Below are 27,108 nucleotides of genomic sequence, written 5' to 3' on the forward strand. Positions count from 1 at the left end.
TGCATTTGTGTTGTTCTTCCAGCACTCCAAAACGGGTGGCTCGTCACGGGCTTAAAGGTGTTAGCGCGATGGAGCCGCCTCATAAGCCCTTACTGCATCTTCTGCATTTTTGGCAGCATTTTTGTTTTTCGGGGGCGTGGGCAATTTTATTAACAGAGGCCTTCGGATGAACTGGGCATTTCTTGCGGTCCCTTGAACTCCGAATGAATGAGGTTTAATGGTTGTCATGTTATTTTTTTTGTTGCCAGTCTTGTCATTTTATAGATTTTGTTTTGCATGACCTCATTATAGTTTGGATACTGTTATGCTGTTTAACCAAGTAGTATACATTTTTGTGTACATCATGTTTTTTTATATGGTACTGAGGCAGTCTAGTTTTGTTTATTTTAGTTGCAAAGACCATACACTATTTTGAAAAAAATAAGGGCAACAATGTTTGCTTGCTCATCATTTTCTGAAATTTTTTTTGTACTGAACAGATACTCGATATTCGATTCGATATTCGAAGCGGTTTTTTCTTCATATTCGTATTCGATTCGTATTCAAAAATTTCAATATTCGCACACCCCTAATTTTAATGTATAAATATTCGAGCAACAGATAACAAACTGTGTTTTTTCTTTCATTTCTCAGGACATGACGAGATTGCGAAGTTAGTGGAGATCCTCGCCGACACTGCAGAACAACACCTTCAGCTGGCCCTACTAAACACGCTTTGCCATAGCCTGAGTGAGGAATTGGCTGACAGCCCTGTGGGCGACTCCTGCCTTCATACCCTGCTCCAGTGCATAGCCAACTTGGTGGGGGGCCATGGTGAACTTCCACAACACGTCCTTCACGAGTTGGAGCATACAGTGGCCACTGCCAGGGTAAGTGAAGGCTCCGAAAAGGTATACATGTGGTTTGTGTCATTGCAGTGGGTGAGTTTTATTTGTTTCAAGGCTGTTTAACATGATAGCAGATGTCACACACAAAAAAAAGTTGGTGAACATAATGCAGTTTTTATTTTTATTCTTCTGTAATATCCTCAGGATACAAACCATGTGACAATGGGGAGCAGCTATAGAAGCAAAACTGTGATCATAATACGTAAGACTGGCACGTTTGAAACCCATTGCGTGGCACTGATTGGTGTATATGTATGTGGAGGTGCAGCTGTGGGCACTCACTCCTGCTTGCTTCTTCTCTTTGGTTCCCTCTATTGGCCTTTGTGACTGTTGATAACTAGGGAAATGGACTTATGTTCACACTTTGCGTGTAGAACATCGTGGGGCATTCAGTGCAACGCGTTTGCAGCATGACCCATGGCCGCATCTCACAGTCTGGTATCGGTGACACGAGGTACTGCGGACATGACGAAAGCATGACTTTGGCTCAAATTTCAATGTAATATTATCGTTTGCGAAAATTATGTGGGAAACAGTGAAGTTCGTAATTTTTTGAAGCCGTTTTCTAGCAGCAAGGTGCACAAATTTTGCAGACTGATCAATCATTTGGACGACTTTGCGAGCCCTGCCGAGTCCGAAAAAATCAATCGACCTCTGTATACTGGTTGTAGGAGCCATGTGGTCTAGAACATGATTCTGCTCTGTCTTTCTGTCTGTCATGGCTAATGTGATCTTGCATAAGAAAATTTATTTTTTTCTTTTGTGTTTTGTTGCTAAATTTTTAATACCTATCATTTATATTTAGTTGTATGGACTATGAAAGTACTGGATATCATGTGTAAGTTTTCTTTTGCATATTGTCTCATCCAGGCTATCAACCAAGAAGCTTTTGGGAGGGTTGTGCGCCAAGATGGACTCTGGCCTCAGTTTATTAAGAACAACCTGAAGGCTGGCTTTCGGTGAGTCTAATCTGATGTTTGAGGCTTAACTGTTTGGTTCATGTGGAAGCTTGCGCTGACTGTGAGAGCCATGAAATAAATGAAGTTCCTTGCAGTAATTAGCTGCAGGTTTAAGTACAAAGGGAAAACTTCATTTGATGGGTGAATACATGCACGTCAATTTCAGAATCCCAAACCATGAGAAAATTAGCTTCTTGCTGGCAATACATAAAACCAGTAACCTTGTTTTGGATGTCTGATCTTGTTGGTTTAATTGAAGGATACTAGATACAGTGCTTGTCCGCATTCTATTACAGGCAGAATAGAACGTTGGCAGCTGCCACTGTAGCTCAGCTGGTAGAGCACCATACACGACATGTGGAGGTCATGGGCTAAGGTTGCACTGGCAGCATGTGGTTGTGTTTTCTTTTATTTTCCATTCAATTATCTCATACATAGAAGAAATATTTACGTCACTACAGGCATTACGAATTATTGGCTATATATCTTCTAGGTTTCTTCGCGGTGCATAGGGGCAATGGGGCGAAGCATCTACGAGCTACAGTGATGCACTTACATACGAGCGGGCCATCACTAGTGTAGACAGCTTAAAAAGCAGAAAAGCTGCGACAGTCAGCTGCCGTGATGGCTTTGCCACTGTACTGAGGTGCTAAGGAGCGAAGCATCTGAAAATGACGAGGAAGAGATTTTGCTTGCTTTCGTCATTGCTGTCGACGGACTGGATGCGTTACGTAGTTCCTTCCGCGCTTAAGACAGTGCGAACACAGACTGAGTTCTGCGAGCACTAGAAAAGAATCTGTTCAGGTCTTGTGCTAAGAAATACTAATCGAAATTTTTATGAAGTGAAATTGTCAGTTAATATCTTTGTACCTCATTCAGCAGTTACATTTCTCAAAATTAAGTGGTTTGGATAATGTTTTTCCGGATGAAGTGTTTTTTCCGCAATTTTTTTTAAAACGTATCAACGAGGTTTTACTCCGAGATTGACTGCACCTCACTTCTGTCATGCTGGCTCAAACCTTTTTTCAGATCAGAGTCGTATGGGAAAACATCGTTCGAGCTGCTCTCTGTGATCTGCCAGAAGGTGTATGGTATGGACAATGTAGGCGACATCAACCCTGCCCTCTGTCGGGTGTACATGATGATGTTTGGCCATTCAAGGTTCCTCCCACTTATGCTGGACACTGACCCCCTGGTGCAGGCACGGAAAGGTGAGTGGGCTCCTTGGAGAGGGTCTCTCCTTGCACGATACTGAGCTCCATGGCCATGAGGGTTTCATTTATTTTGGTTAGGTGCGTAACCTAGAAAAATCAGGCACACCTTGTCTTTGGAAGTTTAGTCGGTTTATGAGCTTCATCTTAAGCTTGTGTAAGATTAATGTTACTCTGCCAGCACTCTGCCCCATTCTGCATTTGAATTTGATGGCAGACAATTGGCACTTGAGCCCCTTGCAGTTTCATCTGTGTGGGTGGAGTGTTGTGTGTTTGAATGACGAGTTCCGCAAGTACATGCTATCAAAGAACACAGATAGCACTAGTGATGGAAGCAGTTTTGGTAAAAGGCTAGCATGAGACAAAAGAGGAAAGAAGAATCTACTGTCAAATTAATGATGTAATGATTTGATGTAATGCTTCATCTTTATTTCCTTCATGAATTGGACAACATGTCAGCGTGATAGCTTTCAGCACGTAGTAGAACCTCATTGATACGTTTTTAAAAGTATGTTTAGAAAAATGCATTATCCAGAAAAATGTATGGTCCAGGCCACCTAATTTTAAATCATTTCATTTCATTTTATTACCTTAAAGACCCCTCGCGGGGTATTACATAAGGGGTGGGATTAGCAGAAAAGGCACAAAACAATGCCACTAGTGATCATGAACAAAAAATGTTGTTTAGATTGCTTGCAAATGATGAAGGACAGGTGATGTCGACGATATGCTGGGGAAGGCCGTTCCAATCTTTAGCTGCACTGGTGAATTAAGCACAAAGGCATTTTATTGACATTTTCACTTCATAAAAATGGCAATTAGTATTTCTTGACACAAGATCTGACAGCTCCTTTTCTAATGCTCACAAAATTTGGTCTGCATTTGCGTCGTCTTTAGCGCAGAAGAAACATAGCAACACATCCGGTCCGTCGATGGCAGTGACGAAACCAACCGAGATCTCTCCCCAATTTTCGAATGGTTTGCCTCCGTCCACTATTGCACTGCGGGGAAGCCGCCGCGACGGCTGACTGTGGCGTCGTTTTTGCTCTTCATGCTGCGTTCCCCGAACCCTGCCCACTTGTATGTTAGTGCATCTCAGATGCTTCACCCGCTTGCCCTCAGGCGCTGTGAAGAACCCGCTGCTTGTCCCCTCTTTATGTCGCGTCCTTCACGGGAACGGTTCGCTCATATGTTAGCGTACTTTTTTTTATTATTATGCTTTCCCCTTTAGCACCTGTGCCTGCAGAGAAGCCACCACGACGGATGCCTGCCGCTGCATTCTAGCTCATGTTGCCTGCTCCCAGGCTCGGCCCGCTCGCATGTTTGCACACATGCGGTTGGTCGCTAACCATATTATACGATCAGAATTTGTAGAAATTTTTACTGTAGTAGTCTGAAAATTGTGTTCTCTGGGAACGTATTTACTGCAAGAAAAATAGTGCAACTCTATCGGAAATTTCTGTTGTCCGTGACTTTGAGCTTATGAACTGGGAATGTATCAGTTTAAGGTTTGCATGCAAGTATTTAAGTAGGTTTGAGGATTAAACAGTTACCAGTCTCTCTTGTGAAGTTCCAAGGCACAGAAATTGCTCAGTAGGAGCTTGAACAATTGTTTATGGTCAAAATAAACCACAATGGTAGAGCAGATATTGTACTGCTAATGAAATTGTCCAGCCAAAAATGAGGTAACAGGGAATAGCTGTGCAAGTAATCGTAAAGCATTTCCGTTTGCAAAAAATTGTGGTTTGGTGTCAGCCTCGTTTGTTTCTCTTTTGCGCAATTGGTCATTACAGTGCTAGGTCACGTTACTACTATTGGTCTGTCCGGGCTTCAATGTTTATCTTTTCCGTGGACAGATAAGATGCTGGAACTGATGGCAGTCCTGGTTCAGTGTGACTCCTCACTGTGCAACATTGAGCACATTCCAGTGTTCCTCAGTGCTTATGGAGCATCTCTTTCTATAGTGGGTGAGTGTAAATGGTGTTGCTTTCTTGTCTGCTGTAGTGGCTGTAGTGTGCTCGTTCAGTTGCTTGCCTCTCCCATGCATTAAATATTTTCTTTCTGTTCTTTCAGACCAGAGGCTTCTTTACCTGATGTCCCTTTACGAAAAGAATGGAGTGGATGTTTGCAACTTCAAGTGAGAAAAATTAACAGAAGAGCCTTTTTCTGTGATAATTTAAGCTCGTTTAGTTTTTTTAGTTGAAAATTGGTTCCGAAGGAAGGAAGGACACAGTAACTATCTGATTTCTCGGTGGACATCCTAACTATGCCTTGAGAGAAGGGATGAAGGGAGTGGTAGAACAGAGCGAGGAAGAGGTGGCCGTAGTGAAAGGTTCCGGATAAATTTTGGCCTCCTGGGGCTCTAACAGGCAGTGACACCGTACAGCATACTGGTGTCTGATGTTTTTCCTCCATCTAAATGAGGTGGCCACGGCTGGGATTGAACTTGCATCCTCATGCTCAGCAGTCAAACACCCTAACCACTTAGCCACCCCGGTGGGCTTTTGTTAATTGAGGAGATGCAGTCATTAAGAGTGCCAGAATAAATAGGAAGTCGTTATAGACGTAGAACATGAATAGTATTAAGAGTGGATGTGGGTCTTAAAAATTTTGTTATTTGCGGTAGGATTCCTATTAGAGTCCAAATATGCAGTTTGAATAGTGCAATTAGAATTTGAGTTGTAAGTAGTTTTGTTATTTTAATTGAGCTCTTTGTTACATGTCATTAGCCAAAAAATGTTTATAATTTGTCTGAAATGTTTATGGAACTGCATCACCCAAGATGCAATTTATGCAGTGAGACTGCTTTTACATACATTGGTAAAAAAAATGTGTGAATAGAGTGTGCAAGGAAATCAATTAATTAAATTTAATGCATAAGTAAGAGCCAGTAAAAAGAGCATCACTGCACAGCTCTACTCCTGCCAGATAAATTGGTACCAAGCTCATTTCAATTACCCAAGGCAAACCAGAGAAAAAAATCCGTAAGGCAGAGACTGTATTTGTAAAATCAGAAACGTAGGTAAATAGGCTGAGGTCTTAGTGCACTTATTGAGCCGCAGGAAATGAGTCGCAGGAACGCTTTTAGCTTTGGCTGCGCTGATGTGATGCCATCTTGAGAGGTGTCGAGCACAAGGGTGCGAAACAAGCTTTCAAACTTAAGCAAAATGGGGGCGATCGGAGAGTGGCTTGCGGTATTGTGATTGCATGAAGTAGAATATCATTTCGATGCTCGCACTTTGTTTCGCAGCCATGTGGCTCTCTAAGTATTCATTTTCTTCGTACTTTGAGCTTGTTTTGAGCATGGATGCTTTGCGGAGGTTAAGTTTGAAGTATAAGGGGGAATGGGAGCCTTGAGATCGCAAAAAATTGCAACAGAGTCAATTACTGGAAAAACAGTTTTAAGAGCGTCTGCTCTTATCACGTTTCTAGATTACGTGGGGTCTGCTGCCACCATGACATCACAGCGACATCTGTGGCAGCAACTACTCATCACGTTTCGAGATTTCGTGGGGTTGCTACCACTCAGAGATCACAGTGCCACCTGTGGCAGCAACTCGAAAACAGGACATCTTGCATGGAGACTTGTAGTTCATACATGGTAGTTATGCGAAACACACACACATACAAGACAGGATACGGGACGAGGAGATGCATGTATAAGTGATTCTTCGATTGCACTGTTCAACAGTCAGGTAGCCTTCCTCGATAAGACGATGTAAGTTCTGGCCTTGGTGTGCTACTGATTACCACATGCTGTACCCTTTCGCTGCGCATGATCAAAGTGCATTCTTTTTCCTTCAAGTATGTGATGTGTCCGTTAGAAAAAAAAATTGCGCTCGTCTCGTACCCTGTCTTGTGTGTGTGTGTTTTGCGCATCTACCATGTCTGAAGTATTGTAACTAGCCCGACAACACGTTCTACAGAGACTTCTAGCGCCATCCACAATAGCATTGTAGAAACAACCACCTGCCATGTGCCAATGATGATGTCGTGGTCCTATATGGCGGATAGAAGTGAAACTATGCGAGTATGACGTCAGGCGGAGAAATGGCGGCACAGTTTCGGTTTCTCAAATCCAAGATGGCAGCCATTGAAATTTGTTGTGCCCTCCCATCTCTTTGTCCTCTCACCTCCTCGCCCTAACAATTATCCTATAATGGGTAGCAAAAGTGTCACATTACGGGTCCGTTACTGGACCGCTATTCGTTCCGCTATATATACGACAACAAGGGGCACCCATCCAGGGACAGTTATGTACCGAATTTGGTAGACAAATAAAACCCTATGGGCTGAGGTATAGAAATAAAACCACAATTAAATAACAGGTAAACATTGTATACATGCAATAACTAATTGAAGCGTTACAATATTGCACCGCAGGCCGAATTCTAGGCCCACCTTGACCTCCCAAATGAAGCAAATTCCATTTGGGACGTATATTGAGGGGGTTTAACTCGACAACGGGTAGACGTGCATCGTAATTTCTCTGACAGTTGGCGCTAGGCGTCGATCGCTTAGCTAACGCTCGTTACTTCGTCTTCCAGACGGTGGCGGCCTTTTTTTTTTTTGTACTGAATAATTTGAAGCTGTATCTCTGCAAAATATCCACACTCAGAATGATCCCAAAGTACAAAATAAATTAATGTTTTCAGGGTTGCGTGGCCAAAAATTTGAAGTGTGAACTTTGAAATTACATTCCACTTCACGTGATCACAATTCCAAAGCCGCTTTCCAATTGCTACTTGGCCATTTTGCTACCAATTGAAATCACGTTTCGCATTCTTTCATGTGACATCTTCTGAGATGGCATCAGAGCAGCGTAGCCAACACTATAGCCGTACTCCCGGAGCACGATTTCCCGCGACTCAATAAGTGCACACAGACTTCAAGTCTCATTATCTCTGTTCGTGATTTTACAAATACAAACTCTGCCTTAAAGACTTTTTCTCTGGTTTGCCTTGAGCAGTTGAAATGAGCTTGGTATCAATTTGTTTGGAAGCTGTGTGATGACGCTATTTTTACTGGCTTTTACATCATATCTAAAATTTAACTAGTTGCTTTCCTAAACTATCAGCCAACCCATTTTGTACAATCAATATTTCAAATAATTTATAAATTTTTTTGGCTAATCACTTGTAAGAAATAGCCCAATCAGAATCACAAAATGCCTTATAAGTTCTCAAATTCAAATTGTGCAATTCAAATCGCATATTTGAACTCGACATAAAGAAACACATTTACAGAGTAATTTTAATAAGAACTGTACCATAAAAAACATTAGTTTTGAGATTCCCATGAAGGAGTAGGGGGAACAAAACAGTTGTCACTTGTCATTACGTTCTAGCCCCTGCTTGGGATTGTAAACTTGTACTTTATTGTGCTAACTGAACAAGCACTTTCTTGGTCACTTAGTGAATGTCCATCTCCTTAGGTAGTCTTTTTTTTTTAAATTATATTTCTAGCAATTTGGATTTTTAATTAATGCGTGTCATACCTGTTGCTTCTGCCAGGCCATTCTTGTGGGGACCATCAGCAGTGTCATTCTACTCACTACACAAGAAAGCCTCCGTTAGCTTGCTCAAGCAACCCAAGTCGGAGGAAGTCCTGAACTTGATCAACGAGGACAAGATGGCTGCGACCGTTTTGCACTTTCCACTGCATCTAGAGCTGGACGTATGTACTTTTTTCTTCAGTCCTCTGAAGTCTTAAGCTGTTCATTAGGCATGAAGGGCTGTGAGAGCATAGCTCACATTATTTTTCAAGCTTTGCATCCTGATCTTTTTCATACTTTGTATTACAGTATCCTTTGAATTTTGCATTGCAACCTGCGTGGTCATTCCAAGTCATTGTCGGCGTGGCTCTCTCATTTGCTCATCAGGAAATATGACCTATTTTATCTGATGCTTTGTTGCAACTGATCGCAATATTTTATTCCAGTTTTTCCAAAATTTGTTTGCAGCATACGTGGGTAGGTCTTCGGGATGAAAGGCATTTTGGGCTTTGAGCCTATGACATAGATCAAGAGCTATGGCTTAGCAGCCTTATTGTTGCCCTATCAAATTGGCTTGCATCCAAGCTGAAATGTTCTGAAGTGTTGAAGTGTGCTGTCTTGCAGGTGGTGCCTTTGGAGAATGTTGCTGATGATGGCCTTTATGACCCGAGATTTGTGTTGCCTCTCCTATATACCCTGCTTTCTCCAGGTCAGCACTGCTTTTTTATGTCAAAGCATTAGGAGGGCTGTAAAGGCAAAAACTGTCTGACGTCAGCGGCATCTGTGTGAAGCCTGCACTTGCCAACCGTGGCAGGTGATGTCTAGGGGAAATTCTCTCTCCCCCCTCTCCAGTTGTAGGGGAGAAACTGGACTGAGTATGACTCAGCAAAAATGAATAAACTTAGCGATTACAAATAGAATCAGAATTGGAATAGATTGGCGAGTGAAAGAAAAGTGTCGCATTTTACTGCATCAATCAGACTGCTCACCTCTGAATTTCTCATGACTGCTTTTTCCTGTACTGGGGAGCTGTTTTTGCTGTTAATGGTCCATGCAGGCCTTCTTTTTTTTTTTTTGAGTACGAGAATGTTAGATATATTATTTTTAAACACCTTTGTACCATAAGTAGGTTGAGTGACAATGGAATTTTCAAGCTCGTCCGAGTTCTTTATTGATGTCTTCAGAATATTATATTGTGTTGCAGTAACACATTTGTTTAGCGTAGCAAGAGCTGAGGTCTAGGTCTCTTGTTGCTCTGTCACAGCCTTTTTTTTTTTTTAGCACAAGTGACACGGTGTATTATTGTTGTGTCCAGACTGAGTGCAACTGTGCTGTAGTAGTGCCTGAGTACACACACAGCTGCCACAAAGGGGAAGTTTGAAGCATGCCCTAGTGCTTTTTAAAGGCAATTTGTCAAAGCATGCCCTAGCACTTTGTGTGTAGGCCACCTGCCTGCTATTGCAGCCGATCCCGGATATACATCGAACTCAGAGGGTCAGAAAATAGTTTAACGCATCGATATTTCGGTGCATAAAATATGGCAATGCATCGGCTTATCTTTAACCTAGAAAACAAGAATACATTGTACCCAAGCTAGTGATGCGCTTCTTGCAGTGATGTGCTGCTTGCTGGCATCCTAACAGCTTACCGCTTGCTAGGCGTCGTTAGGTATTGCTTGCTTCGCATCGAAGCTGTTACAGACAGTGCTTCGAAACACCAGTCACGACCTATGATGAGAGGTCTAATCCCATTGCCGGTGCTCTACAAGTAATCTCATTAAAATCAAGGTACATTTGGTTTCCGCAGCACCTTCGGCATCAAAACGAGCTAAGCATGGGAGGCTAAAGCCACTGTTAGCCTTCGGTCAACTAGGGTGGCTTTGTCGCATAACAAGCAGTGTACTGATTGTCGGCTTCTTAGCATGGCAGTGGTGTCTTGTGGAAAATGTGTATGAGAGACCAAAGGCTACCTGCAAGCACACCCCACGCTCACCTCATCACGCGGTTTTACAGCGCTTGCGTTGCCAGCAGGTGGTCAAGGCAGCGCAGCCAACTCTTCATGCCCGAAAAGTCGCGAGAGTCGTTAGGAGAAATTCCGCTTATTAGGGGTGTGGTGCACCATTCGATGTGTCAAATGCTCTGGTGAACAGCATTTAGACAAACACGAAAAATAGTGCTCTTCTTTTGCATGGGGTTTTCGAGGGAATGTTGTCACTGTTCAGTATGCACATTAATTCGATATATGCGGGATCGGCTGTAATGATCTTGGCTCTACTTGGTGTAGTGCAGCTTGGTCCCTTTAAGGCATTCTACATCTGCTGCTACATAGATTAGGAACAGAGCTGGCTAATACTTTTGGATGTAAGGTCAACATTCACACATCCATAAAGAGAGAGAACAATGACAGCTGTCCCAATAGGAATACTCCATATCGTAGGCTGCTCGGTCTTTTTTTCTTGCAGTATGCCCACAATGTTAAAAAAATTAGTGCGAATAATTTTTCTGTGACTGTACTTGGGGTTTTCTTGGTGACAGTTACACATTGTTTCTTAGATGCCAAAGTATGACTTGTTTTGAGGCACTGGTCCCTGTGCTGTGTTAAGCGTTGTCCCAGACATTCCATGTAGTCTGCAGTTCAAACACACTCTTTTATGCAGCTTCTCTGGCACAGCACAAATATGCCCGATATAACTAGTGAGCTGTTGTGATTCTGCTGTTCCAATGCACTGTGGGACCCTGTGCAGAGTCCCTGGTTAACTGCAGGCAGATAGTGGAGACGCGCTGCCTGTCCCTCATACTGATGTCGCTGAGCAGCGAGGTGTTTGAGGTTCGTTGCCTGGGCTGCAACCTGGTGATGTTGCTGCACCACCACCTCCAAGGCTCGCGTTTTGCCCTGAGCAGCTTCTGGCTCTCGGTACTGGAGACCTTGCGCAATGCTGCCACCGTCACCTGCCCCCACGTGCCCTGCCTGGTCGCGGGCTATCTAGCCTCGGCCATCGATGTCATCAGTGATCCGGGTGAGCATCACAAATGCAGGACTGAACAACAATTGGGCAGTGCCACAAGTGATCACAAGTTAGTGGGAACACTAAAAACAACTCCATATAATTTTTGTTGCACTAGCATTAGATTCCTTGCTAGCAAAAAAGCCATCCTGTCTGCGTTTGAAGCTGGAGGATGGCAGGCTGCCCGCAACCCAGTGGACAAGTTGCTACTTCCCCACCATGGCAGCCTATCCACGGTGGGAAGTGGGCAAATGGAAACGAGGAAAGCTGGTTTCAGCTGCATCAATATGGAAAGAAGGAAATCATGTCACACTACTTGCTTCCCAGGTGAAACAGGTTACACAATACCTAGAGCTCAGCAGAAAGGAGGAAGCCTGTGTCACGTGAGGAGTAAAGGAGAACATTTGGTGCAGTGTGCCAGCAAAGGTGCAGTCGTGCTAGCACACCTTCATCGCATTTAGTTTATTTTAATTCTGTAAATCGTTCATCATTTTTCGTTCTTGGTAAAAATTGATCATTCGGGTTTTTCTGGCTTTTTTGCCAAGAAAACTGGATTTCAGAATGGAGCAATTTTTTTCCTGTTGCTCGGTTCAGTCATGAAATCAGTACCGAAAGGACTCCATAATCAATGTTTCTAAGTGAAAGGCAATGTAGCATACCCGCAGAGATCCATGTACAAAATTATATTGACATCATTGCAGTGTTCTTGTGAAAACTGTGCAGTGGTACTTGTATTTCATTTTTTGGCCTTTTGCAGCTTATCAAAGCTTTACTTTTAAGTGAAAATAGTCTCTTTTTCATAAGGATGTGGCGTCTATCCACACAGGCCAACTTTGTTTGCCCTCAGTGTCCCTCTGCTTTACATGAATAGTGACATGCAGACATCAGATTCTGATTGTGTATTAGTGCGCTACGGTTCTAATGTCGAAAAGAAACCATTGTCTGTTTTAGTGTCTGAAGCCAGCTAGACCTGCAGAAATAAAATAAATATGGCCGTGACTGGACCACGCCTGGGTTTCGAGCCCACGGCGGTGTGAACAGAGTGGCTTCTCTGGCCACTGCAAAAGAGCACTATGCTATCACTGCAACCGTTCAACCCTCATGTTTAACTACCGCTCTTTTGCGCTGTGCATTGTATGTCGTTGTCTTCATCCGTTTCCATCCGTGCGCAATGGATCCAGAACACACCGCTATTGCAGTGCCCTCATAAGGTGTGTTAAGAGTTAAGTTTTGTAGTTTGCTGCCACTAAGGTCCCCAGTCACCGATTTCGCCCATCTCTGCCTGAAGCCTGATCTTGGAACCCTGACCTCGAGCTGAAAGTAAGATAAAATGTGGTGTGCTGGTGCACATACTTCGCATTTGGCCAAGTAAGCTAAATCGGCTGCAATTTTTTTTATATGTTTTAATAAGACATACGTTGTTACTGGTTTAGGAGCTCAGTTACAAACTTGCCAGTGGTCAACAGTAACCTTTGAAACTCATTTTCATTTCTATGTACATGGTTTTGATTTCTTTCTTGGCCGTCGCTTACTTTCTTGCTCTCAGGTCATTACATGTTCAACGCAGTTGTAGCTTTCCTGCTTGCTAAGCCAGTGCTGGACATTGCAAATGTGCCTGACTTCTACAAGATGTTCTACAACTTCAAAGATGAGGTAAATTGCACCTTTTACTCATGTGACTCCCTGACATACTTTGTGAAATTAGAGATTCCTTTTATTCATTAGGGATTAAAATGACAGCTGGTCAGAATGAAAATGCAAGGATGTATTGCAGCGTAGCAGTAAAGCCTTGTTGATACGTTTTTTAAGAAAATTTGCGGAAAAACTTATTTTCCGGGAAAGCGTTTGATCCAAACCGCCTAATATTGAGAAATGTAGCTTTTGAATGAGGTACAAAAACATTTATTGACAATTTCACTTCATAAAAATTTCGATTAGTATTTCTTAGCACAAGATCTGAACAGATCATTTTCTAGTGCTGGCATAATTCAGTTCGCTTTCACGCTGTCTTAATCGCGGAACGAACTTCGTAACGTGTCCGGTCCGTTGGCGTCAATTACGAAAGCAACCAAACTCTCTTCGTCACTTATTTTTTTCGGATGCTTCGCCCCTTTGCACACAAGTAGTACGGGGAAGCCACCGTGGCGGCTAATTGCCGCAGGGCTTCTGCTTTTAAAGCTACGTTCCCGAGACCCAGCCCGCTCGTACGTAAGCGCATCGTTGTAGTTCGTAGATGCTTCGCCTTTTTGCCCTTATGCACCGCGAAAAAACGTCAGCATTTCTCCTCTTCATGTCGTGTCCCCGCAAAAAAGATTATCTCGAATGCTAGCGCGCCGTTTTTATTTTTGTTATTGGTGGTGTTTCGCCGCCTTGCACCTATGCACTGCAGAGAACCGACCACAGCGGGTGACTTCCGCTCTTCACTTCGCGTGCGCTCACGTTCGGCCGACTTTTATGTTTGCACATGATTGGTTGGTCCATAAACGTATTATACGACCACAATTTGTGAAAATTTTAAACGTAGTAACCAGGAAATTGTGTTATCCGGGAACGTATTAACCGGGAGAAATATAGTGTAACTCTATGGGACATTTTTAATGTTTACGATTTTGATCGTACGAACGGTGACGTCGTATGAACCGGGAGCGTATCAACGAGGTTTTACTATGCATAATGAGAATGGTAACAGCACAAAAAATTAGGGTAAAAGTCAGACGAGCGCTGAACTTACTACTCGTGCTTTTAATTCGGAAAATTCACACTTAAATACTATTCCTCTGTTTCGATGGAAGCAAAATGCAAAATGCACTTATGTGCTGTGCAACGTCAACGTGCGTTAAAGAACCAGAGGTGGCCGAAATAAGTCTGGAAACCTCCGCTACAGCGTCCCTCATAGTTCATGTGTCTTGTGGCATTGAACCCCACACGTTACAAGTTAATTAGTTGTTCGTCTGTAGTATTAAATACTACATGGCATGAGTGTGATCTGCAGCAGAATAATATTTAAGGTGAGAGGGGAATTCAAATCGTGAAAAATTGCCAAAAAAATCAGCTTTTTGAAAGTCATCGTTGCCACTAGTATGCCTCTTTTTCTATGCTGTCCCAAAGTTTCATTGTTGACATCCGCCAAGTAGTACTACTCTAAAAAAATATTTTTACGAACCGCAGAGGCATTGTACATCGGGGAAGCGCTTGAAAAAAATTTTTGTTTTCGTTTCCTGCTCGCGCTGTGGAGCAGATTTCCTCGCGATTGTTTTGTCTACTTTGACCTCGTTTGTCTTGCTGCACTCACAGAACAGCATTCAATGCGATGACAATCTTGGTTTTTCATTTTGATGGATCTTAGATTACTGGTGTGGCATATTGTTTACAGTTCAGACATGTCTTTGCCAACTACGCTGTAAAAAATGAAGAAAAAAAATTGCATTGTGGTGAAAAAAAAAGAAAACGATGATTCTCTTCACGCATAGCATGCATTCATAAATGCAGTGAATGCTGAACCAGTATTGTGTCGCATTTTTTCAAGTCTGCAGGCTTTCCACAAGGTGTAGAAGAGGAAAATAGAAATATTTATGGTTAAGTTTGAAAGCATTACAAAAAAAAAAAATCCATCTAATTCCATCAAATATTGAAAAAGTTGGTAATGAGGCTCATATCCCCTTTTAAATGTGATTTTTCTGAATGAAAGTGCCAGCTGTAAGTTCAGTACTCATCTGTCTCTTGCCTTGCCTTGCCCCTCGTGTTTCGCTCTGTTACCATTTTTAACAAGGACCTTCTTGTGTCTACCAGGTAAAATTCTAATGCAAACACACCTATGTCTTATTCATGAAGTTTGCAGCATGTATCGGTCTGTAAACGGTTGGCAGTACTGCGCACTTCGTAGTAGTGTCATTTAACTAGGTACTATAGGGGACAACAGTAACTGACCCCCCCACCTAGTTCCATACCATGCCGCACAGCATGTGGGCGCCACCTGGCAATGCACTCCTGCTCTTAAGACTGGTGCCCTATCAAGGACTGCCCCGGTCTCAACACGAGGAGTGCATCGCCAGGTGACGCTCGCATGCTGTGCAGCACAGTTTAGAACTTGAAGGGTCGGTCAGTTCCATTTGTCCCCGATAGTACATGAATTGTGCTATTTGCGTCAGCAGTTATAGCTGACCATAAAAAAAAGAGAAACATTACTTTGTATTTGTAGACAGTGTTTCTACTTAGGCGCTTATGTACATGGCTTGGTGTTGGATAGGCAGAATTTTGAGTTAAGGTTGAACGCTGTTAAAATGCCTCCAGCCTGTTCTGCATTTCTCTTTTTCTGTTTTTCACACAGTGTATGTAGGATCTGTGTTTCTAATTATGTAGGTTCACTTGAGAGAAAGAGAAATAAAGTGATATAACCTTCAGACTTGCTATAGTACATAATTTTGCCACCTCTCTCTCTCTGTCTCTGATAAATGGTATGCTAGCATTGCTGTGCCCAATCCTGTGCTTATTCTCCAGCACTACCTGAAGAGAAACTGGCTCCTAGGTGTGGTGGCTGACTACTTGCGCTGTGGTTTGGACTTTCACCTTTGCAAGAGGCGTTACGTGTTCAACATTCTCCTAACCTTCTTCATGTCGCCACTGTGTCAGAAGAACACCAAGGTGGGTACGAGGATGGACTTGCTCTTTTACTCCTGCTTGACAAGCGTGTTGTGCTGTTTCTCGTCGAGCCTGAAATGCTTGGAAGTGGCACACTGCAGGATTTGAGGAGGAATGCAGCTGCAGGAGCTTTTATAGCAGCCTAGCAATGAGCAAACACAGCTCTTTGCATGATGCCTGATGATGCTAAGCTGGCTACTGCACACACTTCTTGCTTCTGTATCAAGGTAGGCCAGAAGAGTGCAAGCAAAATTCCATTGAGAAGAAATAGCGCTGAGAGAGAGAAAGCGAACTTTTATTTAGCTGATTAATTCGCAGGAGCCGGGCGGTCGGGGCCCCTAGTCCAGGGCTCCGCTGGCGGCAGCTGACTTGCGGACTAGCTGGATTATCCAGGTTTGCTGGTCCAGGTTGTTGCTGGTCAGCGACAACCTGAATTTATTCCCTTTGAACATGTTAAGTGAAAGCAAGAGCTAGGTATTTGGATATCCAAGGAAATAAACTGAACTAAACTGAACCAAAACTTGTGTCCTACAAACCGGAACACAAGCTTAGGAAAGCTAAGTTGAAAATCAGTGCTTGCATTGTGGTGGTGGTGGTGGTGGTGTGAATGCGCAGTTGCAATAAAAAGAAATGCGAACAGTGTGACGCCTACATGCTCCACTTTTCGAATTTCTTTTCATTGCGCTTGTACCTGAGCGGTAAAAAAAAAACATGCTAAAAAACATGCTAGAGTCGGCCATGGTTATATCATAGACCACTCTATCTTCTTTTTGTTAACATTCACGCGCAAGTGCAGTGAAAAGAAATTCGAAAAGCTGAGCATGTAGGTGCTGCCCTGTTTGCATTACTTTTTATCCCCCCTGTACAGGAGGGATTAGCCTTACAACGGCCTGTCGGTGATTGCTCCACCTGAGTCACTGATTTAAGTGCTTGCGTCTCTACCACCGTTCCTTAAGGCCAGTGTCCTTTAAAAACTTCAAGAATGATTGTGACACTGAGTGCCACTGAATTCGTGAGACCTGAGGGTACACATTGTGAGAGATGTCGTTCAAGGAAATGTTCAGTCTCCTCAGGTTTTCCAGAAGTGTCTCAGTAGACTCTGTTCAAATGTTTAAGACCCAAAGATTTTACGTCCGCCGGAGGTAGTGCTCGTTTTGTACATAAGCCTGGGATGTCAAAGCAGCAATGAATGTCATAAAACCATGGCAGGTTCTGCTGCCACCTGCATCCTGTGGGCAGCCAACCCACTCTGCTTAGGATGTAAAGGGCTGCAAAGAAGTGACTATGTGTTCTAGCTCGTAGTCGACGGAGCAGGACCTGTGTGATCTGTGCTGTTATGAATTACAAGGTAAACATCTGTTTTACTTCCCTCACCTGTGAGCTTTTGTATAGCATTTTATGCTGGTCGTAAAACTCACATCTGTGTGGGAGTCCTCTCTGATTAAATGCTGGTGTGCTTGAATCACCTTTTTCTGTGTAGATATCTGTAAAGTGCTTGACAGGCAAGTTGACTGCCTTTTTAGTCCTTTCTTTCTTTATTTTGTTTCTTTCTTGAAGGAGATCATCTTGAGGATATTGATCGCTGCTGTCAAGATTCCCAAAGCTGCCCGTATTCTCTGCAGAGAGCAAGGCCTGCTGATGTGGTTGCCAGCAGCGTTAGAGAGGTGAGGCACAACTCGGATGCACAGCGTTGTGTATGGTTTTGCTCTGTGTCTATCGAGTCTTAAACTCAGGCCCCTTAACTGTTAGGGTGAAGGTTTGAATGTTTTGTTTTGGTTCATGTGAAGTTCGTTGCACTGCTGCTGGCCAAGTCACTTTACTTAGGAGTGTGATGAGAGCCATGGTTAGCATGAGCACAGGAACTTGTGCCCCGTGGCCCGTAGGAAAATAATGGGTTACAGCACTAACCCAAAGTGGTTTCAAGTTGCTACTGCACATTATGCTTGAAATGCTTTTTAATTACCTGCCAAGTCATGTGGGACATTTTTTTTGGGCTGCACAGGTAGGTGGGGAATTCCATTTTATATGTATTATGAGTAGCATTATGAGTAATAGTGTACAAACAGGTGTGTAAACAACCATTTAACTATTACAACATTGTTAGGGCTCTGCTCAAGGTGCCGCCTTGAAAAGAAACTAAATAAGGGCGCAATTTTTTGCATTTCCTCTCGTTCCAGGAACGCTGCAGAAGAAGGCATTCCTGAGTTGATATTTGAAACTATATACCATGTTTGGAAATCCAGCTTTGTGAAGACTGTTAGAATAAAAGACTTGCAAGCAGCCAGAGCTAGGAAGCTCAACGCTGTGCAAAAGACTGAAGAAGATGCTGCGGAGGAGAGTGAAGACGATGAGGAAAAAGAAGAAAGCAACATGAAGGATGATGAGGAGACTGCAAAAATTCTTGCAAAGCGAGAGAGTCTCCGCTACTATGAATACTTCCCCTACGAGTTTCTGCTGATGTTGTTCAGCACAAGAAAATATGTAAGGTAAGTCCAATGCTACAGTCTTATGCTGCCATTATGAACCATTATATTAATGTGATGGCGTTAAAGGCCCCGTTGTGCAGAAAATTCGGCGTGGGCGTTGTCGGCATTGTGAGCAAAAAATCATAAGCATGACTCTGGCAGGTGGTGCCTAGAGAGCAACCTAGGAGGCAGGCGGGCCACCTAGGTCATGTGACCTTGCGATGTCATCAGAATTGCCCACTGGATAATGAGCAAACTGCCCACCATGGAAGGTTGCAGTTAAATTAATGATTGGTCGCTCAGGAAGAGCAACCTGGGCCACACAAGTCCCACCGTTGGGAGCAACTGCCATCGCAGGGCAGTGGCGCATCGCTTAACCGCTGCACCACTGCGCCAGGAGGGTACGAGGACTCCCAGGGATCTATGTTTTATGTAAAGTAGGGAGTGACCTTCTGCATATATTGGAATTAACTCATTAGCTATTGCCCATACCCTTAAGGTGGAGCTCAAGTGTCTCCTCCAATTTTTTCACTCTCAACCATTTTACACTGCAAGCCATCATTTGTATATTGGGTATCACAGTTTTAATTGATGCAAGAATGACACAGTGGCAATATTTTTGGGCTGGTTACTCCAGTTGTCTGTCTTCCAAGTGTTTTCTTTGAAATTAGCTGTAAGCAGAGTATTTGTGAGGCTGCTCTTGAATTTCCCAATGTTACTGTACTGTCAAACTTTCTTCAAGCTGGGCAGTTCGAACATGGAAATACTAGCACTAAGTGTGCATTTGCAGTGTGGTCTCAGTACACTCAGTACCTTGCTGTGTGGGCAGAGTTCCTGCAGTGGTGGCAATTTCATCAGTAATCCTTTGTCTCTTGGAGGGTAAACTTCACCAGTTTTGAATTAAATATGTTTTACATAATGCACTAATGCTCTCATTGCATGTTTTTTCTTTCCTGCACTTTATTAATAATTTATAATTTCTTCCCTTATGTAGTTTTAATTTTGGTTTGAGCAGGCGGATGGTGGCTGTGAAGTGACAAGGTTGCTCGAGATCGTGCAAGGCATACAAAAACTGCCTTATAGTAATAACTGTTTGTGTACTGCTCGCTGTCATTCTAGCTGTTGAGGCAGGGAAGCGCATAAGTTGGAGGAAATATAATAGCTAAGGAGTGATTATATTTCATTTTTTGCACATTTCATCAGATCTCAAACATACTTTCAATGACAGAGCTGCTATTCAGCTGCAGAAACCAAAACCGAAAGTACATGGAAGAAGAAATGTAATCTGTAGTTACTTTACCAGGCAAAGTCAAATTTCACATGGTGAGCCGCATTTTCTAATGGCTTGTGCATCATTTCAAAGAACACGCAAGGAAAATTTGGCACCTCTGCCCATTGAACAGCTTACACCAATTAGATGTGCACCAACTACATGGTGAGCCGCGTTTTCTAATGGCTTGTGCATCATTTCAAAGAACATGCAAGGAAAATTTGGCACCTCTGCCCATTGAACAGCTTACACCAATTAGATGTGCACCAACTAAAGCAGCAAATGTGCATTGGAAGTTAATTACCTACCTACATTCATTCCCATTAGTACTTGGTAGCTTGCTGAAGGAAAACTGGAATTGCAAAGCATGCAGCATTTTGCATGTGTGCCTTTTTTTTTTTTCTCATTTCTTGTAGGGCCTGCATGAGCCTGGATGCATTCACCAAGTTCACTGAGCAACTCGGTGACATTCTGCAGTTTGTGCGTGCCCGAGAGGCCAGTGGCAAAAGCAAGGCTGCACAGAACTGTTGCTTGCCAAACAGAGACGTCATGTTCGAGCTCTTCAACCACTGGAGCCACTTTGAAACCGAGAGCGGTCTTGAAAATTGCCAGGTCGCAAGCCGGGCCATTGCCAGTATTTGCCACCACTGGCAGCCAGACGACACAACAAGAGCCCAGGAGTGGCTCACTGCTCTTGACTTTTCACTTTGCCATGGCACAGAGACTTTGGAATTCAATGCAGACCTGTTGATGTGGGTGCATCGGTGGCTTGGGGGTCGCCATGGAGCCGAGTGTGCTGCAGAAGTGGTGAACTTTTCTGGGGGACACTGCCTCGAGAAGCTTTTGGCGAGGATCCACTTGTCACTCTGCGAAATAGTGGCCCATGGTGAAGAAACAAGGCCTGACTTGATACGTGTGATACTGAACGTTGCAGACGTGCTGTTTACCAAGGCCTCAAAGACGCTCCCCGACGAGCAGAGTGACATGTACAGAAAAGAGGTGGTGTTGTTGAGACTGAATGCTTCTATATCTGGTGAGAACTTGATCCTTTTGATTTTACAATGGTGGAATTGTGATCACCTTGCTGTGTTCCTGTGCAAGGCATGGGTAGTATTCGAAGATGCGTGGATCTTCAGTACTATCTTTCTATATATTTTGTAGCGGTATTAGGTATCACTTGCCAAAAATGAAAGTACCGGTATCAAATGCATTTTTAGTGTATCGTCTTTTAACAATACTTGATACTAAAAAAAAAAGGAAATGGAAGGAATAGTTTCAATGTCACCACTGCTTCATGCCAATGCTTTAATGCAACCAGCTGCATCGACAGTGGAGCTTAAGGAAATTCGTGCGGCTGGATTCGTTTAAACCCTTTTAACTACACTGTGATATATCAAATACACTGAAACTTGCAGAAGCCACGGATAAATTTCTTAACATAGCTTATCATATCACCAGCTTTATTAATATTGGTGATTTCAGTGTTGTATAGAAGTACTGACGATAGAGTGTCGATCTGTTTCGGAAATCAGTTTTGGTTCACTATCTTGGATCGGTATCGGAAATACAATTTTTGAGGGTATTGGTGGTGAATATACTTTTTTCAAGTATCGTGCCCAGTCCTTACTATATGTACAGGCAGTTTGAGAGAGCAATGCACATGCTGACTCTTGCGTACTGTTCTTTGAAAGTAGACAGTTTTTCAAAATAAAAAAAATGTAGATGTTTTTGTTCAAAGGAGTTCTGAAACATCTCTTTGTTGATAGCAATGAGTGTTTCTCAAAATATAGGGTACCTTACAAGCGCTGTTATTTCAGAAGCATTTTGCCTAAATGTGCGGCAATATTCAGGTGGACGTACACTATTCAGCTTTTGTTGTTTCCCTGAACTTATATTCATTATGTTGCTTGTGTTGGCATTATTGGGACCTCAGTTTCTGCTGCTGAGTACTATAATGGCCACTCATTACTGCTTTTTTTACTAGAATAAAAGACTTTTCTTCCTACTCCTCTTCATATATCCTTGTTAAACCCGAGAAAAAGCTCGGCCTGTCTGCATTAATCCAAAAAGATACATCAAGCCTCATCGGTCCAGCGAATGTACACACAAAATTTAACAGCTGTAGGTTCAGTTAGTTCTTTCCTGGAGTTTTCTCCATGCTCTCTGCTCCGGGCCTCTGGGCCCACATAAACATGTAACAATGTGTTATCTTGTATATTTAGTTGAATGCATGCATGACAGAATGCGTATTTAAATCACAATTACAAGAAATCTCGTGGAAAAGCATGAGAGACTTGGGAGCTGTTTGAGAGCTGGGAAAGGAAATCTGGTTTAGACAAATCAACCAACTTGGGATGGCTGTTCAGAGCGCTCCTATTGTTTCGCACTTGTTGAAAAGCTGGTTACGTGGCACTTAGGCTTCAGGAGTGTCGCGTTTTTTAAGAATCCTGTAAAAGACAAATGTGCATTGTAAAGTACACGGGGTCTGACTATGATATGTAGCCATACTTCCGCCACCATCTTTAATGGTGGCTGCTGTTCATGCATAATGTTAGCGCTGCGTTTGTAACAATTAGTGCTTTATGTAGTCAGTCTTACTAAAGAAGTGCTTTCTCTGAAAAATGTGTGTAGACATTTCAAGGTGCACATATGTAGCCAGGGAATTTTCTCGTTCCCACTTTCCCAGCACCTTGTGTGATGGACTGCTTCCATATTTTTCCAGCTTCAAGAGAATTTCGTCTTTGTTGGATTTGTGTAACTCATTTGTCTATATTTTTCTTTGCAGAACTGGACAGGGCTTTGGCCACCTCCGTTTTGTTCCACGAGCTGCTTTTAAGAGTTCCCAAGGCAGATGGCGCAAGTTGTACATAGCTTTTACTATGGCTGCAAGCCTGGTACAAACTAATAAATGCACACAAATTTTATCAGTTCCACTTCTGTTTGGGCATCATTATTGCACATAATGTGGCCGTGCTGAGAGAGAGCTGAGTGGAGTTTATTCATTGTACACTGGCTAATGCATATTTCCTTTTAATTCAAACTCATTTGAATGCTTGAGCAGGTGCCTGTGCTTTATTATAGAAACAAGTGAGAAAGAAAATTTATCTAAAATTGACGTATACTGGAACATTTGAACCAAGAAGCCCCATCAGCGTGCAGACTAAGTGCACCTCATAGTACAAAAGATTTTAATTGGCTTTTTTTTGGAAGGGGGGGGGGGGGGGGGGGGAAGGAAATGGCGCAGTATCTGTCTCATATATCGTTGGACACCTGAACCGCACCGTAAGGAAAGGGTAAAGGAGGGAATGAAAGAAGAAAGGGAGAGAGGTGCCGTAGTGGAGGGCTCCGGAATAATTTCGACCACCTGGGGATCTTTAACGTGCACTGACATCGCACAGCACACGGGCGCCTTAGCGTTTTTCCTCCATAAAAACGCAGCCGCCGCGGTCGGGTTCGAACCCGGGAACTCCGGATCAGTAGTCGAGCGCCCTAACCACTGAGCCACCGCGGCGGGTTACAAAAGATGCCAGTGCCAAAATTATTTGTTCAGGTTGATTGGGCATGCACTGATGTGCAGTTTATTGCATTCCAGGCATACCAGCTGCAGTGTCCACTGATGGCTACAAGGAAAGCATGAAGTTAATAGTATTCAGGAGGACTCTGGAGTTCTGAAGGAAGTGTTGGAGGGAAAAAAATACTCAGTCTCATTTAAACTGGTGTCAATGTGGGAACTAGAACCAGCATCAACTAATCAAGAGGTTGCTCTGATATGGCTGCTAGGTGCCGACCTCAGCTGTCACAACTTGCCGGTGCACAGCCCCCATGACCAACCTGGCAACCAAACAGCATTGTGAACACGTCTATTAATGAGCTGTCGGGAGCACTCTTTTACGCAGTGCAGCACTGTTTTAGTGAGATGGCAGTGGCAACTGATGATGACAATGCACAGGTACTGTAATAAATCATGGCTGAAGTAGAAGTTGCACTAACCTCACTGAAGTGGTCAAAGTGCACAGAAGTGAGTATTGCAGAATCATTTGTTTGTGCCTGTTTTAGAGTGCAAATACAAATTCGATTGCAGATATTTGAAGTAACGGTTGAATTCCTAAGAAGTTTTGAACGCATCCTTTAATTCAAATTGATCTCCTGTGTTCCAGTGAGGTTGAAATAAGAGAGGTACCTGTATTTGTGAAAACTACGAGAAAAATGTAGTTAGAGCTGAGTTAGCTCAAAAATGCCTGAACACAATCTGGATGCATCAGCTTGTTTGGTTTCCTTTGCTTCTATAACTGTTGCATGACCATAAGAACAAATTGCTACTGTGTTCTACTTGCAGCATTCACTTCATGGGCTGTAGGAAATGTACTATTGGGGGAAAAACTCTCCAGGATGCATACCTAGGAACAAAAGCTTGTTCCTGGGTATGCCAAACCTGTGGAAGTGACAGTCAGACTTATGTGCTCCAATGCGGTGCAGTAAAAGTAGATGTTCGCTGGCAGGCGTGACACCTATGAACCTAGACCGCCTTTTCCATGTCCTGGGGAGTTTTGTCCCCAATAGTACTTCTCATCAATTTTTTTCATTGCTGACGCTGCCAGAAACTCGTTTTTCATTACGGAAACCTGCTGCTATCTTGCAGGAAGTGGTCAAAAATAGAAAACACGATGCATTTGAGCAGTACAAAAATGTGTCATGCAACCAGATTTTTCCAATCCAATGCCTTGGTGTTGCGACGAATATTTCGTACTCTTTGCCAAAAAAGTGTGCACCAACTTTGAACTTTTATGCACTAAACAGTGAGCTTTCAAAACTGGCTTTTCACCTACTTTTAGCTCCTGCAGCATAGCTGGGCTCCAGTGCTGATCAATGTTTTTTGAGCTGGTATTATGGACAGTGGTTTTTCATAGCATCCTTATTTTAGTGGTCAGCTCGCTAAGTCGGATGAAAAAAAAAGTCTCCTTTCATGTGAATCAACGGAAGCATGAATGCACATGACAACTGTTTGTGTGTGATAGGCTTTTTTTAGGCTTTTTTTAAAAATCAAAATGACATGTGCTTTGCTTTAAAACCAGAGCACGAATTTAAAAAAGTGAGAATGCTAAAAGACAAAGGGATGGAAGAAAGGCAATAGAAACCTAATCCAAAGAAACCAAGCACTGATAATGGAAAACATCTACCACAGGATGGGTCCTGCACCTCAAGATGTCACTGCGACAGCCTCGGCAGTTCCAGTTCGCTGTCCGACAATGACAGTGAAAGCCTCGTGTTTGACAGAACCTCAATCATTGCTCATGCAAAAAACAAAAAGAGAAATCATTGAAGCCTTAACGATTAGATCTGCAGGTGCCGAGAAATGTGTAAGCAATGTTTCACTGTCATTGTCACTTAGCCAACTGGAACTGCTGAGGCTGTCATGGTGACATCTTGAGGTGTGGAACCCATCCGGTGGTGGATGTTTTCCATTGTCAGCACTTGGTTTCTCTAGTCTTTCTTCCATTCCTTTGTCTTTTAACACACTCAGTTTTTACAATTCACACACTGGTTCTAACAGCACAGCATGTGTCATTTCTGTATGAAAAAGGAAAACCTACGTCAAGAAAAGTTGTCAGTTCGTGCCTTGTGTGTCATCTAATTTGTTTCATGTTCACCAGTAAAGTGTACAGCATGTTGTAGCACGTATGCTGTACAACCAGCTTGGCCCAGTTCTTGCACTTTTAACATGCCATGCTTTAAAAGGAATAAATCTGAGCAGGTAAATTTTTGCCAATGTTTATCAACTTCACTTCCGTGCCTACAATAGGCTCGCATTTCGTACCAACAGAGCCGCCTTGCTAACCTGAGATGTCCGCTTTCCACACAACTCGGCACTTCCAAGTAAAAGTAAGTTCTCATTTAACAGTACATCCACACATACACAAAAAAAAAGGCCGCTCTTTAGAAGCACAAAAACATCGGTAAAGCGGTGTCCTGTTCTTCCATTTACTGCTCCTGTTCAAGACGGTATTTTCCGCGCATACTTCTTGGCAGCGGCACGATCCCTGGGCAGGGGATTTGTCCGGGCACCTCGCAGATGCAAAACTTGTCATACTGCCGGCCAAAATTTGCCGGTGTGTCTTTCTTCTCTCTCATGATCGCTTCTTTCTGGAGCTGCTCTTTCGTCTTGCCAAGCGTCACTAGCATTTGGTTAAGGATCTCGTCTTTGGTTTTACCGTCAACATCCATGATGACCTCCTTGCCGTCTTCGAGCCAAAACCTGGCGAATGGCGTCGGCGTAATGTTCTTGAATATGACAACCTGCACGTCAGGATTCTTGTACTGAACCTGGGGCAGGTACCAGAAAACGAAATCTTTCATGCCTTCGTGCCGGTCTCTCGCATTTCCAGCTGTGTTGAAGTTGAGGGTCATGATTTTCACTCGATTCTTGAACACCAAACGACCTTTCTCGAGATACTGCAGAGTCCTCCTGATGGGCGCAGGTCCTCGCATGAACGACATTATGCCGGCGTGTGTCTGTCGCTACTCACACTTTACAAAGAACGGTTCCTTTTGGGGAACTCCTCACGAATTGTCCCAATTTGCACACACTACGCGAGCACTACAGGCATACCTCCAAACCACATGGAGCACAGATAGCGGCTTAATGCTATTTTGGATCGACTTGGCTCCGTTGGCTACGTTATGGTAGTTCTGTGGCTCTGTTGCGCGTCCGCTTAACTCGACGACTCTGTACCGTGCCTTGTATAAATAAACGTGACGCTGTGTAAATTTTAGGTTATTTTATCTCTAACAAAATTTGTGCAGTGAATTCCAAAAAATTGTTTATTTCACGAGAGCACCCGCAAACTGAACTAGAGCACACGAGCGCAAATTTCGGATCCAAATTTCGGCGCGAATTTAAACGTTCAACCCGTTCAAGTCTTCATTTGTTAATATAATAATAATAATAATTGGTTTTGGGGAAAGAAAATGGCGCAGTATCTGTCTCGTATATCGGCGGACACCTGAACCCCGCCATAAGAGAAGGGATAAAGGAGGGAGTGAAAGAATAAAGGAAGAAAGAGGTACCGTAGTGGAGGGCTCCGGAATAATTTCGACCTTCAATTTGTATTTGGCATCCTTCTTGCACCCGCCGCGGTGGCTCAGTGGTTAGGGCGCTCGACTACTAATCCGGAGTTCCCGG

General features: G+C 43.2%; 2 protein-coding genes across 2 annotated transcripts in view; one reads left to right on the forward strand and one right to left on the reverse strand.

The window, feature by feature from the left end:
* The window catches only part of LOC144098327 (nucleolar pre-ribosomal-associated protein 1), a 66,959-nt gene extending 44,098 nt beyond the window's left edge, over positions 1 to 22,861 (forward strand). The window contains exons 22-35 of the mRNA XM_077630885.1: positions 634 to 869; positions 1,758 to 1,846; positions 2,876 to 3,057; positions 4,914 to 5,024; positions 5,131 to 5,194; positions 8,571 to 8,733; positions 9,176 to 9,260; positions 11,295 to 11,567; positions 13,102 to 13,208; positions 16,053 to 16,196; positions 17,751 to 17,857; positions 18,371 to 18,679; positions 20,345 to 20,961; positions 22,714 to 22,861. Coding sequence (XP_077487011.1) covers positions 634 to 869; positions 1,758 to 1,846; positions 2,876 to 3,057; positions 4,914 to 5,024; positions 5,131 to 5,194; positions 8,571 to 8,733; positions 9,176 to 9,260; positions 11,295 to 11,567; positions 13,102 to 13,208; positions 16,053 to 16,196; positions 17,751 to 17,857; positions 18,371 to 18,679; positions 20,345 to 20,961; positions 22,714 to 22,799 — 2,573 coding nt within the window. The 3' untranslated portion in view covers positions 22,800 to 22,861. The remainder of the gene's footprint in view (positions 1 to 633; positions 870 to 1,757; positions 1,847 to 2,875; positions 3,058 to 4,913; positions 5,025 to 5,130; positions 5,195 to 8,570; positions 8,734 to 9,175; positions 9,261 to 11,294; positions 11,568 to 13,101; positions 13,209 to 16,052; positions 16,197 to 17,750; positions 17,858 to 18,370; positions 18,680 to 20,344; positions 20,962 to 22,713) is intronic.
* A 2,820-nt stretch (positions 22,862 to 25,681) lies between these two features.
* Positions 25,682 to 26,591, reverse strand: mRpS25 (mitochondrial ribosomal protein S25). Its single transcript, XM_077630886.1, has one exon. The coding sequence runs from the start codon at positions 26,421 to 26,423 to the stop codon at positions 25,908 to 25,910; it is 516 nt and encodes a 171-aa protein (XP_077487012.1). The 5' UTR covers positions 26,424 to 26,591; the 3' UTR covers positions 25,682 to 25,907.
* Between the last annotated feature and the right edge of the window lie 517 nt (positions 26,592 to 27,108).

The sequence above is a fragment of the Amblyomma americanum genome, chromosome 7 (assembly GCF_052857255.1).
Source record: "Amblyomma americanum isolate KBUSLIRL-KWMA chromosome 7, ASM5285725v1, whole genome shotgun sequence".
NCBI lineage: Eukaryota > Metazoa > Arthropoda > Arachnida > Ixodida > Ixodidae > Amblyomma > Amblyomma americanum.

Excerpts from the sequence above, each read along its gene's own strand:
- mRpS25 (XM_077630886.1), bottom strand. The coding sequence starts at position 26,423 with ATGTCGTTCATGCGAGGACCTGCGCCCATCAGGAGGACTCTGCAGTAT.